Source organism: Phoenix dactylifera, unplaced genomic scaffold (genome assembly GCF_009389715.1).
Source record: "Phoenix dactylifera cultivar Barhee BC4 unplaced genomic scaffold, palm_55x_up_171113_PBpolish2nd_filt_p 000186F, whole genome shotgun sequence".
Classification (NCBI taxonomy): Eukaryota; Viridiplantae; Streptophyta; class Magnoliopsida; order Arecales; family Arecaceae; genus Phoenix; species Phoenix dactylifera.
Genome location: NW_024067714.1, coordinates 485,419 through 499,634, shown reverse-complemented (window position 1 = coordinate 499,634; position 14,216 = coordinate 485,419). Strand labels below are relative to the sequence as shown.

The window sequence follows — 14,216 nt, the reverse complement described above, 5'->3', positions numbered from 1 at the left end:
ACTTTAGAGCGGAGCCATGGAGGCCAGAGCCTGGAGGTCGGAGGAGCCGAGGAGAGCTGGAGAGGAGATCCGGACTTCGGAGCAGGGGCAGCCCAAGAACTGAAGATTTGAGAAGCCTCAAGCCGTCGACGGTGTCACCATCGAGCCGAGAAGGGAAGGGTCGAGCCACAGAAGAACTGAAGAACTGAAGAAGGCAAGAAGCACTGGAGTCTGGGGGGAGAGGAGAACTGAAGAAGCCGAGAAGGTTCAGCAAAAAAAAAAGCACCGGGAGAGAAGGGGTGAGGGAATGTCCGTTGTTTATCATAGCCGTCGCCCACCTTACCTCACCTCAGCTACCTATAGCCCGTAGCCTATCTGTCATCGGGGACGCAGTGTAGCGGCGTAGCCAGGCGGTAGCCGGTAGCTTTCGGATGTGAAGCTGTGCAGCGTTAAATAGAAAAAAAAAACTGTGCAGTGGGTGGCAGAGCGGGGCCTTCCTTGGGCCAGGGGCCTTAGGCGACCGCCTCAGTCGCCTAAGGCTCGAGCCGGCCCTGATTGTAAGGGGCTATATCTCCGAATCTAATATATCAAAAACACCGTATAACATCTCTTGCCATGGCTCTGAGATTTGGATGTAATCATTTTTTACCAAGTTGTCAAGAGATTGAGTTTGATTCTTGTTGGAGTCAACAGAATAGATATTGAACAGAAAAGATGGAGATTAATTCCTTATCTCTCTTTTTTTTGTTAATAAAAAATAAAAAATTACTCTGATTGCTTAAAGTATAAACAAGGAAATACATGAAAGTTTAAGTCCTGAAACAATGGAACCTCTTTCTTAGAAGTTTCCTTTTCTTAAAATCTGCCCAACCTGTTGACGGAAGCGCCATTTTACAGGACCCAGCCCACGGTAATCGGCCGTAACTTCTCTTCTCCGCCGCCTGTTTCTTTCTCTCTGTCTCCCGTCAGAAGCCTCCACACAGAGCGATTCAAAATTCCCGGCGCGGTCCATTTTCTGGTTAATGGGGTTTTGATTCAAAACCTCCGGTGGGGTGCATATTCCTTCCAAGCGGTGAGTGGGCGAGAGAGATTTCCTTGTTCCGAGAAATCTAGGGTTTTGATTCCGATGGGAAAGGTGGAAACTGGCGGAGTCGGCGGTGGCAGTTGCCGGAGATGGCTCTGGGCTGCAGGGGCTCTGATCGCCGTCCTCCTCGCGGTGACAGTGAGCTTGAGAAACGTCCCTAAGATCTCTTTCTTTGGGATCACCGAGAAGCCCTTTGAATGCTCGGTAAATTTTTGATCGACTTTTATCTTCTTCCTCAATGCGTTTTAGTTTACGATCTTTGGTTAAAATTAAGAAGTGCTTATCTGATGGATGGTTGGGTTTGCTTGAAATTTTCTTTTCTTTTCGTCTTCTGTTTTTTTTTTCTTTTGATGTTATTGAGAACATATATTTTGTGCAGGATTCGAGGAAGTTCACAGGCATGGTGGAGGACTGTTCCTGTGACTATGAAACTGTTGACTCTCTTAACAAGGAAATGTTGCATCCGATACTTCAAGAACTCGTGACCACTCCATTCTTCCGATATTTTAAGGTAAATTGATCCTTTCTTTTTTAATCCAGCACCACATATGAATAAACACAGGATGATTATGTGCTTAAGTGTGATATACGTTTGGAATTTGTGGTTTGTTGTGTGTTTACGTGCGACATTTTGTCAAATTCACGATTTGGCTGCGATAATGTGTCAGCTGAAGCATTTTTATGCAATAATAGAGATCCATGATTAAGTGTATCAATCTTTGATCACGCTGAGCATTACATTATAATTTGTTCTGTACAATAAAGAAAAAAGCTATTACTCGGTTATGGTCCGGCCGATGTAAGGTCCTAGGAGGGACAACTGGTGACAGAGCTAAACTTTGTTATCACACTGTCATGATGTGACCTGGCTCATAGATTCTTGTACTTTTGGCTAGTTCAAAGAGTTCTGTTATGTAGGCTGGTTCCAAAGTCATTCTTCTTGTGAACTAATGAAAAAAGACATTTGGTGAAACTAATCAATTGGCAAGAACATTTCCTTTTCCATTTGCAACCAGTGACTGATTTCTCCTCTATTGGATCATCCGCATCTTATTTGTAATTGACTCCAAGGTTGACACCTCCAAGAGGTTCAACTTACTTTGTTAGTCAGTGTCAACCAAGTGAAGAAATAATATTGTTGTCTATTGATTCTATAAATCCCCACTAATTTGACTATTGAATCAATAACCCTTATTTCCAAATCCTTTTTCTCTACCTGAAAAAAAGAGTCAAATGTTACGGGAATGATCTTTACGCATCAATTCTTAAATATCCAGTTTGTCGCTATGTAACATCTAAGTAAACATTTTGATGTCCTCGGAATTCAAATTGAAATGTTTACGGTCCTGAAGGATTGAAAAGCGAAAACACTGCACCACTTAATCAAAATCAACAAGGTGTTACCTGGATGACTTTGGTATAGCCCCAGCTGTCTAGGATCTCTAGTTTGGATGATTCTGTTGATGAATAAATCCTTTGGGAATTGTAAAATGACCCATCAATGGGAGTTATTGCTATTTCAGGCTAGTTGACTTTAAAACTACCAAAGTAGGTGAGTTAGCATCAGAGGTTGGTGATGAGATATTCAATTCTAGCAGATGCCTTCGTTGCCAGGTCAGCATATCCTTAATCTTCTCTAGCATGCCTTCCTTTCTAGTGATATGATCCTTTAATCTCTTCCTGATGGCTTCTGAATGAGAATCCATGTCTTCAAGGTCTGCTTCCATTGTGTCTACACTTGTTTAATTCTAGCCACCTCAAAGTGCCATCTCATATGATGTAACCCCCATCGACATTAGGAATATCACAAAATTAACAGCAAAGAAATTTGACTGAGATCTGAATTTAGGTATGAATTCTTCACAATTTTGAAGCTTCCTTTTAGTTGCTCATACAAACAACCTCAGTTTTGATGTCAGATCTTGTTTAATTCTAGTCACCTTGAAGTGCCATCTCATATGATGTAACCCCAGTCGACATTAGGGATATGACAAAAGTAACAGCAAATAAATTTGACTGAGATCTGAATTTAGGTATGAATTCTTCACAATTTTGAAGCTTCTTTTTAGTTGCTGATACAAACAACCTCAGTTTTGATGTCAGATCTGATCATCAACAGCTATTCGTTGCTTAACAGCAGTGTTTAAGCAAAGAAATGAGAGAGAACAGGGCAGAGGTGACTGGTAGAGAGGAAAGCATGTAAGAAGAATTCACGAAGAAGATAGGGAAAAGAAAGAATCCCTACAGCCACTTTTATTCATAACAAAATCTAAATAATAATTCCAAAGACTGCATTAGGTCTCTATTTATAACAATAAAGCATGACCTGACATAAAATCGTCCACGCTACCCTAAATGCTTTTGGTTACTGTTCATACTGCAACAGTTCCATGGCTTGATAAGTCCCTTGATAATGCTCGAGATCTTTTAACCTCTGCCCTTTACTCAATAATATCAGTATACAACTTTAGACATCCCAAATCACATATAAAATGAAATAAAATGACATAATTAAGACTAGAACTAAATCTTCTAGCTTTCCAGATGATCTACACTCCTACAATGCATCATCAGAATACCAACTTGGCATAGTTCTATTAGTTTAATATTTCACACTTTTTGTGGCTTAGAAAGGTGGGAAAAGATGGTTACAAGGAAGTTGAGATAAGAAGATTACTCTGGCAAATTACGTAGGGAGAAAGGAGAAAAGAATGAAAAGTTTTTATAAGGGAAAAGGGAACTTAAATGCAGATATCTCATGCTTTGACAATGGGTCTGGTGGAAGGGTTGAGATTAAAAAAGAAGATACTGAAGGATTTAATGCAGTGAAATAGAGGCTTATAAGATGGGTTTGTCATTAAGAAGTTCCAAAGTATAATATAGGACTGAATGGGATTGTTAAATCTCACTTTAGGATAGCTTCTATGAATGCGAAAAGGATCTAATGCTGTTGAAGAAAAGCAAGCCTAGAGATCAGGAGAAACGCTCTACAGGGTGATCTTTGTATGGATATGTGCACAATGAAACTAAACAAGGCTGAATACAGAAAACTGTTTCTCCCCCTCCCCCGCCTCCTTTTTGGAAAGAAGATGCTAGGTAAAAAGGTAAAATAGTGAATAGAAAAGACAGAAACAAAGAAATATAGATGGCCTCCCTTTTCAAAGATTAGGAAGGACCAGTTTAGTGTAAAATTTGAATCCTTATATCTCATACCAAATCAGAAGCGAGGTGAGACTGAAGCTAAGCATGCTAAAACAATTAGTATTTGATTGGATGGTGTATTGCCCGGATCAAGGTTTTAAATACTAGTTGGATGGCAGAGCATCCCACCTCCCTGAATGTCAGGATGGGATAAGTCAAGAAATAGACTGGGAATGAGACATCCACTGCCTCGTGTGTTGGTATGTGGGTTGTCCCATTCCACCGGAAAAGTGGACAGCCCTGTCCAGCAAATATTTAAAACCTTGGCCCAGATTCTTCTCCCAACTCATCTGATCATTAATCTTTAATTTCTCACAAATGGTCCTTTGCTGATGCAACTGATAGTGATTTTGGTCACCTCATGGTTTTTATCTGCTCTGAGCCCTTATTGGCCATCGATCTTCTTATTCCTCTTCTTGGAAACTCTGGCATCAAGAGTTACCTTTGAAAAAAGTCCTGGCAAAGAGAGAAGCAGGTAAGTTTAGGCATAGGGCATTGCATGCATTTTCCAGAAACAAACTATAACTGAAGAGCCAAATTACCTCAAGAAACCAAAGTCCTCGCACCTTGCAAGATTAACAAACTTCACAGTGACTGTGAACAATAGAATAATCTAGTGAATATCTTGTCAGTTTAAGTTTGTCAGTAATGGTGCACAATAAAGCTATATGGAGCATTGCTAGGAATTACATGGAGACATCTTCTGGTTTTGCTCTACATTTCCCTACTTGCCTTCTCCTTCTTCTCTGAAGTTGTCCTCTATGCAAGTTCTTTGTATATTGTATCTGCCTCATTCTTGTGTCAAGATATTAGAACTTTTGGCCTGTTTTGAATGTGCACAAAATATTGTCCACTTAGGAAGTTGCATTTTTGTACTCTATGAGGTAAAACTCTCTCTCTCACTCACTTTATTCTCTGTTTGTTGGTGTGATAAAATAATTCTACATTGTCTTAGTTTTATATACTAAATATTGGAGATAAACTTATTTTTCCAGATGTATATACTTTAATGGTTGACTATCAAATCATAAATTCCTAATAATTTCAGGTGATTAAACAGTTACTCTGACCTGTGCTCAATAATAATTAGGTTACCATTTGTGTACGAAAAGAACTAACTTTTTTATTTGGTTGTGCTAAAACATATCAAGACTTAACAGAAAGCATGACATTAAGATCTTTTAGAAATATCCGAGTATTCTGCAGTTATGGCCTCCAATATCAACTTGTGACATCATTTAAAACGATCGAAATAGTTATGACCTGTCTGAAACATGATACTTGATTATTTTCTTTTTCTTATGTATGTATGTATGTATTGTTTTATAATGCTCTTTCCTTGTTATGCTGCTATGCTGCAACTGTAGCATGTTACCCCACTTGGAAATCTTATATATTTGCTTTTCATCTTTGAATAAAGTGTTGGATTTTTACTTTGATAGGTTAAATTGTGGTGTGACTGTCCATTCTGGCCTGATGATGGGATGTGCCAACTTCGAGATTGCACTGTTTGTGAGTGTCCAGAAAGTGAATTTCCAGCACCATTTAAGAAGCCTTCTGGTGGGCTTCCCACTGATGATATGATTTGTCAGGAGGGGAAACCACAGGCTGCTGTGGACAGGACACTTGATACTAGAGCATTCAGAGGGTGGATTGAAATTGACAATCCATGGACATATGATGATGAAACCGATAATGGTAATTTTGGTTTCTGATAACTTTTGTGTTTCCTTTTGTTTTAAATGTTGTTATTGCATATTTCTGAGTTTCTAAAGAGTAACTCATGGTTTGTTTTATTTTGCAGCCGAGATGACATATGTGAACCTACAACTAAACCCTGAACGCTACACTGGTTATACAGGTTCCTCAGCTAGGAGGATATGGGATGCTGTTTACAAAGAAAATTGTCCAAAATGTTAGTTCTATGCATATTATACATTCTTAGTTATCTAGATATTTTTTTTATGGTTCTTTTGGTTGTGGTCAAATGCTAGTTATTAATCAAGTTTTATGTTTTTTTAGTAGTTTAATTTTCAGTAGATTTTTTTCCCTTTTTGCTGTTTAGAAAGAAAACTTTCCAAAATGTTAGTTCTGTGTGAATTACATATTCTTAGTTGTCTAGGCATTTTTTATAACAGTGGTTTTGGTTGAGCTTGAAATGCTAGTTAATAATCAATTTTAATGCTTTTTTCCTAACAAGTTTAATTTTCAATAGATTTTTTCATTTTTTCCTTATCTGCCATTGATAAGTTCGTGGAGTCAGAGGTCATGTTACCACTTAAGACACAAATGATACTATTAGATAAACATTGGAACACATAAATGAGAAAACTCTCTTTCTCTGTGTGTGTGTGTGTCTCGCTCTCTTTTATGAAGCATCATATGAGAAAACTTGATTGTTTATAGGCATACTTATGCAAATACTGTTAATTATCTGACAGTTTTGAAATCAGTTGGTTTAGAAGCTCCAGAACATCATCATAACTATATCTGAAGAACATATTTAGTTTAAGTATTGTTAGGCAATATTCTAGTCATTGGGTGTGACATCTTAAACGCATCTTACTCTTCTTCTTTCATACTTTGACTTTTTTCTGAGTACTATATCTTCAAGGGCTCCAAAGATAGGTGAGGGTTCAAGGAGGATGGTGATTTAACCTCTCCCACTTATGTTGCAATAAAGATTGAAAGCAATGGACTTGAATTGATTGGACCTGCTAACAGACAAAAAGAGTAGAAATTTGTTGCTAAAGCTCTAAACAATGAATGTCATAATTAGTGTGAAGGATGTGGATGCTTGAATTTGATTACCACTTTAAGCTGATGTCTCTGAAAGTCTCCCAATCGGCATTTTTTTCTCCTTGGAAATCTAAGGATGGTTTGGGTCACTAAACTTCATTATCGTTGATTTTCTTCTTTTTTTCATATAAAAAAATGGCTTGTTGGCTAGGTAATTGTTTGTTATCCCAGCTGATCACCTTCTTCTGTTTCTTTATTTTATCATTGCTGCTTACTACAAGCAATAATATATTTTCTAGACATGGGATGTCCTGTTACATGTTTACCTTGGTTTACTGGGTCTGTCTTTACTTTGTAAGTCTAGCCTATGTAATGATGATATTTACCCCACTTCCCCTTATCCCCCTACCTCCCGTCACCCCCCTTACTTTTTACCTCTTTTTGTTCCTGCAACGATCAAACTCTTCTGTCCAGACTCTAAATGTCATCACTTATTATAAGTAAACTATAAATGATGTGTATCTATGAGTCAAAAGTATAAATTCTTTTATTCATGTATACTCTCTTAGTCTGCTTGCTTGCCGGGAATATGAAAGAAGTGAAATTAAATAGGTCTATATCTTAGTAGGGTAGGCATAACTATCTGCAGACCTATGAATACCAAGCCCGGTTATCATTTTCCTTACCTTTCCTTTAGTTTCTCATCATAGAATCTCAGGTCCATGCATATGTATGAACAATTATGCACAAGCAAACATATGCATAAGCTTAGATACACACAAAATCTGAAGCCCATTGTTCAGTGTGGTAGGTTGTGCGAATTGTGCTAATCGATGTGATATATACCCTTTTCTCTTCATGGCCTTAACTCTTCTACTCATATTTCCGGTCGTATAACATTATGAAATGTGAATGAAAATGTGTTGAATGACTAGTAGATAACTGTATTGGTCTGAGCTGTCATTTAGTTCTAAGCTTGGTCTTTTTCAGATCCTTCAGAAGAACTTTGCCAGGAGAAAAGAGTGTTATACAAGTTGATTTCAGGATTGCATTCCTCAATTTCAGTTCACATAGCTTCTGATTATCTCATTGATGAATCCAACAACTTGGTATCTTCCGCACACTTTGAAAAATTAATTTCAGAAATCTGTTTGTTTTAGAAAAATGCTGTTGTTAATGAGTCTCTGACATCCATTTTTCTCAACGGTTTCAGTGGGGCCAAAATCTTGAATTATTGTATGATCGCGTGTTAAGACATCCAGATCGTGTTAGAAATCTCTACTTTACATTTCTCTTTGTTCTGCGAGCAGTGACAAAGGTATTTTTTTTTAACCCTACAGATATTTCTAGATTTGATATTTCCATGTGATTAATGCCTTAATAAAGTTATATTCTAGGAAAGTAGGGTAGTTTTGTTCTCCCATTTTCTGTTTTCCATGTCACTCTCAATGCAAATGACATAATATTGAACATGTTGCTTACACATTTGGATATCTCACATATAAGTTCTGACAAATTCTATAACTTAACCATAAAAAATTTCACTTATAGCATGGAAAATGCCCGGTTCTTCTGAGACAACTTTCTGATATTTTTTTTCTTTTGCAGTCTTGTGTCCTAATGTCATATCAATGCCATGTTCAAGCATCGGGTATCGGTACCTAAGAAAGGTTCCATTATTCTAAATTATAGTCCTTGTGGGGTTCTAGTTCAAAGTGAGGAAAGAATATATTATTAACGGGTTTGGTTGGTGGAGCATCAAGATCAATGTCTCTTTCTTGAATTCATAGAGGTAGTTTCTGAAAGGATTATTTAGAGGGACAATGAATTTATGAGAGCCTGGGTTAGAAAGTATTTATTAAGATGTGTTTTTCTTGGTACTCAAGAGGAAGAAGAATGCAACAGGTGGTCTTGGTCTGGGTTTTGCAGTAAAATCTTAAATTTTTAATTGGACAGTCATAAATTTTTCTTGATTGCTAATATTAACCTCTAAAACTGCTCAAAGAGACTGAGTTTAAATTATTAGCTACTACAAAGATTTAACTCTTGATAATCTTCTTTTAAAGGGGTGCATTGTTGGACCTCCTTTTGACATTCAGGACAGATGCAATGTCCATCACCATTATTTTGGATGAGATTGTAGAATCTCTGGTTGTGGGTCCATAAATTAGGGAGATAAAGGGTTTTTCACAGACCCATTTTTATGTTAAGCTTCAGCTGGAAGATGGGTTTTACTATGAGTTAGATGTCTTGGCTTATGTTTCCTTAACTGCCTTGTGGTAAAAGAGTAAGAATGTTTTTGAGAAGAGGTAATGATGGTCTAACTATGTTAACTATTTTTTATTGGCACCAGTACATCTTCTCCTAGAAAGCTTTAAATTTTATCTTGATTTAGTTTCCTCCTTTATGGTTTAGGTTTAGTTGGCACTTGGGACTGCTTGATCCATTGGAACATCTGGATTCTGTAAATATCTAGCATCTATGTGAATGATTGTATCATTTGGATTCTTTCTTGTCTATGGATAATTGAATTTTTGAACTAATATGGAGTGCTTTGATATATGTAGAAGGAAAGAGGGGTAGAGGGAGACTAGAAATCGCATAGGATGAAGTAGTAAGGAAGAACTTGATATCTCTACATCTTTCAGAAAGTTGGCCCTAAGCAGAGCAGAATGGAGGAAAAGGACTCATGTAGCCGGCCCCAACTAGTTTGGGATTAAGGCTTAGTTGAGTTGGGTTTTTCTTGTACTGTTTATATAGTTATGAGAAGGAATTGCCATTCACAGAATTGATAATGATGATTAGATCAAATTATGGGCTGTTGACATGAAAAAGAGTAGCAGCAGCTTACAGCATTAGCAGTTGAGATTATATGCTTGTATAGTCAGGCTCGAGTGGAATGATAAGAATAGACACCCAGAATGCATAACATGGATTATTTGAGCAAGTTCACTGGGGACATCAAGTGGACAAAAATTGAGCAGTCGAGCTGTCGGTTCACTGAACGTGCAAGTGATGATCTGACGTGGATGACTTAGTGGAGTCTTGTGCTTAGACTAAAGAAATATATAGACAATTGAATTCGAGAAGGGAAGGCACAGGGAGAGGGAGAGTGGGAGGGGGGGGGGGGTGAGGAGGAGGAGAAGAAGGTATTACTCTATTGCTATATGAGATGGTTATTGAATTCTTATATTTTTTATATTATTATTTCATATTAGTCACATGAAAAGAAGCCGGATTCTTTTTCTTTATAAATTGCAGATACATGACAAAGTTCGTGTTTGTGCTGGAAGGCTGTGCATTTCTTTGCTACATGGTCCAATAATATGTTCTAATGCATGGTCCCTTTCTTAATTCAAGAAAGAAAAACTAGTTTAAATGCAAATCTGTAAACCCATCCTTTAACTCGATCTAATATCTTCGCTTGCATATGGAATTCTTCAATCATGCTCATCCACTCGGATCTATAGATTAGAAGTTTATACTCTTCCTCAATATGCATGTGTCATATGCTTATGTGCAGCTGCTTTTCTGTGGTCTGTACATGTACCTGCATATGCACATAAAAAAATATGCTTAGGTATAATCATTAAAAAGATCAATGCGGGCATCCAAAATAACAAACATCTACTTTTGGAAGGAAGGAGATGATTCAGTATTACATGCACATCCTAAATAGATGTGCAAACAAAAAGTTCTCTGTTTATCAATTCATATCTGCCCTTCTATGTGGGTGTTATGTATTCATCATATTTCTTTGTAAAACTGCATTTTCACATGCATGCACCTCAAGAAAATTTATTTTTATTAACGTAGTTCTTATGATGGATCTGCTTGTGCAACAGTTGGTTTGTGGTTCTGTTGGTTTCTGTATTTCGGTAACTCTTCTCCTTGGTGAGTTTTAGGCTGCAGATTACTTGGAACAGGCTGACTATGACACTGGCAACCCTGAGGAGGACCTGAAGACACAATCATTGGTAAGACAGCTACTCTATAATCAAAAGTTACAGTCTGCTTGTCCTCTACCATTCGATGAAGCCAGGCTTTGGCAAGGTGAAAATGGGCCAGAGCTGAAACAGCAGATTCAGAAGCAATTTAAAAACATCAGGTATATTTCACAAAGTTGACATGCTATATGAACCTACAGACCTAGAAATTAACCAATTTCATATGTTGTGCCTATTGCAGTGCCATTATGGACTGCGTTGGATGTGAAAAGTGCCGCTTGTGGGGCAAGCTTCAAGTCCTTGGTCTTGCTACATCGTTAAAGATCCTTTTTTCTGTTGATGGAAAAAACCGCATATATCAGCCTGTATGTTACTTTCTTCATTAACCTTTTACACTCAGCAAGAGCATATTAATATTACTTCTCCATTGAAATTAAACTAGGTTCAATATTGTCTTAAAAAGTGCTTCTGTGAATTAAAGGCAAAAGGGGACTTCTCTAAAAAAATAAGTGTTTGGTAACATTATCTAAAAAGTGCCTCCATTAGAAGAAAAGTCTAGAAAGCACTTTTAGGAGAAGCTAGAAAACCTTGCTTCTTCCTTCCCTTCTTTCTAAAGCAGAAGCAACAGTAAGCACACCCTGAATAGATAGTCCTGGCACCGTTTGGTCCTACCAGACAAGTAATAAATCGAATGAAATATCGACATCAGGAGTTTCATTTTTCATTATCATGTCATTACATGTGTATACATATTTGCATTCAATTAGTTACTATTACCTTTGAAATCCTCTGACTGGTACAGGCTAAAACTTTGCCTTCCTTCCCCTGAGAAATTAAACATTATGCTGATCTTATAACCTGTTGCACCATATAGACAATGCGTGGAGAAATCCCTTTCTCATTTTCCCATACTCCATTACAAGCTATTCCTTTTAAAGAATTTATTAAGGTCATCTATAGTTTAAGCTAGCCCTTGAGAACCATCTTCATGCTTTGACCATATGGTCTAAGATGTTGGTAAATTTTCATTAGGTGCTGAGGGGGCATTATGGGTTGTTGTGTGGGTTATCTTTCTTTGTACATCAATAATCATATTTTTCTCAACTCATTAAAAAGTATGTAGTATCTAGTGACCAGGAAACTACATTTATAATGTTTGCCTCTTTTAGACACACGAGAAAATTTGTGCCAGTATACTTTTATTATATAAATGGTAATTTAAATAAACTTATCTGTTGAAGAAAATTAATGAGGAAACAGAATGAAACAAATGAAAATGCAGTTGATGAGTAAACATATTTAAAGAGGAATTTATATATATGGAGTCACAAATATATATCCCTTTCTAAAATCTAGCATTCATTGCTATGGGTAAAACTATTTCTTCTCATTTAGAAAAATGTTTGGTATTGTATAATACATTCCAGTTAATCTGTCTATTCCTCATATGCATTCTTCGAGGAAGTTCTTTTTTGTGAAAGTTATAATGGGCTTCCTGGTGAAATTTCAGCTTCAGCTGCAACGAAATGAAGTCATCTCTCTACTGAACCTTCTCAATAGGCTTTCGGAGTCTGTAAAATTCGTTCATGAGGAAGGGCCTTCTGCTGAGAAACTATTTGAGGGACGAATGTCTTCACCTACAGGGAAGAATACCTTTTTGCAATGATGGTTTTTTTGCAATTACAATGTGGTGAGCCTTCTTAACACGCTCAAACTTATGCAAGCGAACTTTTTTGTGTTACGACTCTTAACAGAACGTGCATTTTGAATTGCCAGATTTTTGATGCTGTGTGAGGAAAGAAGCAACTGTAGTACCTTTTCCTTTGGAGTATACTGTATACATCATGATGGTCTATTTATAGGGAGCACCCTGTGAAAAAATGTTCTGAGGAGGTACAGAAATTGGGAGCTGAAGGTCTCCCTTTTGAATTGAAAATTAAACAGAATTATCGAATATATAGCATCAAAGATTGCATTCAATTGAAATCTGGCCATTGCAATCAGTCGCAAAGCATCAACGTTGATAATTTAGTTATGTGACGGTAAAACCCTCTCTCCAAGTCGTCCTCGCTTTTTAATCAGCCTATATGTTCAACAGGCAGACATGATTTATAAGCATCAGGTCGATACCCTGCAATCGATGTTTTGCATGATTCAGAAGAATTAGTTTCATGGATTTATGTTAGAGGGAGTTTAATTAGATTGGTAGTCGTACAGGTAGGGAGATTAGTGTTAAAAATTTTCGGAGTGTTCGTCAATGGGATATCATTAGGCTTCAATTTTTATACTCGTCTTTGTTTAGAGTCATTTGAGTAAGGGAGTCGAGCCTGGCAAGCGCCCACCTCAATCTGATCCGGAGCCACTGCCACTTGCCTACGTTTGAAAAAAGAACTAGTGACTTCCCCAGGGAAGTTACCCGTCGAACGCATGGAACGCATTGAACACAGGAAAGCAAGTCCATCCCTTTTTAGAATGGCAGTTTCAAAAAAAAAAATGTATTTCTATATAAAAAACGTATTCGTAGGAATATGTAAAAGAAAAAACAGATATTTAACTACAGTAAAAGTTTTTTTTTTAGCCAAATTGTTTTCTACGGGACGTTCAAAAAGTTCTTGTAGACGATTTCTCCATGCAAGCTTCCACACGAAGTTTCTTGTATGCCTCCTAGCCCACTTATGTTGCCACCGTACGAAGTTTCTTCATCTCAATATGACTGTGAGCACTCCGGCAATACTTTACTGTCATCGGTTAGACGTTGCTAAACCCTCCAATCTGAATTAGTGGTGTAAGCGATACGTGGGCTGAGGATTTGGTGTACAAGAGCGTAACCAACTACTCTCTCAGCTTAGCGATATCTTATGAGCCAGCAATCATCGTATTATTCTGTGTCTTCCATTGCAAGAGCTACGAAAATGGGTTTGTTCTGGATAAGAAGATCGAAGGTCCTTCCAGCATCAGCAGACCTCGCATTACCGACTATTTAGCGAAGTCTATAATGAATACCCCTCAGTGCCTACTCGGTCGCCTGAGACTGGGCATCAAAATCAGTTCTCCCTAGTGGGAGCCATTATTTGGGCATTTGACAGCCCTCAAGTGCAGCCAAATTGTTTCCAAAGTAGTCCATAACGGGAGAAATGACGCCAAGTATTACATTGTCCTAGCTAACTAGCTTATAACCCGCGCAATCGGCGGGGTATGATTTTTTTTTCAAACTGATTTTTTAATATGTAATACATTTGATGTAAGATATGCTTGATACATTTATT

At 37.5% G+C, this 14,216-nt stretch overlaps 1 protein-coding gene across 1 annotated transcript; it reads left to right on the top strand.

Annotated features, from left to right (window-relative positions):
* Positions 1-820: 820 nt before the first annotated feature.
* LOC103697814 (endoplasmic reticulum oxidoreductin-1-like) lies at positions 821-12,951 on the top strand. Its single transcript, XM_008779752.4, has 10 exons — positions 821-1,267; positions 1,443-1,574; positions 5,707-5,962; positions 6,069-6,179; positions 7,994-8,112; positions 8,217-8,321; positions 10,909-11,111; positions 11,192-11,315; positions 12,461-12,640; positions 12,727-12,951. Exons 1-9 carry the CDS (start codon positions 1,106-1,108, stop codon positions 12,614-12,616), a joined length of 1,368 nt encoding a protein of 455 aa, XP_008777974.2. The 5' UTR covers positions 821-1,105; the 3' UTR covers positions 12,617-12,640; positions 12,727-12,951.
* The last annotated feature ends 1,265 nt before the right edge of the window (positions 12,952-14,216 follow it).

What these genes read in the sequence shown, in the direction of transcription:
- LOC103697814 (XM_008779752.4), top strand. Translation starts at nt 1,106, where the DNA reads ATGGGAAAGGTGGAAACTGGCGGAGTCGGCGGTGGCAGTTGCCGGAGA. An exon ending in TGATGATGAAACCGATAATG is followed by an intron (nt 5,963 to 6,068) that starts GTAATTTTGGTT and finishes TTTATTTTGCAG; the next exon opens with CCGAGATGACATATGTGAAC. An exon ending in AAAACCGCATATATCAGCCT is followed by an intron (nt 11,316 to 12,460) that starts GTATGTTACTTT and finishes GTGAAATTTCAG; the next exon opens with CTTCAGCTGCAACGAAATGA.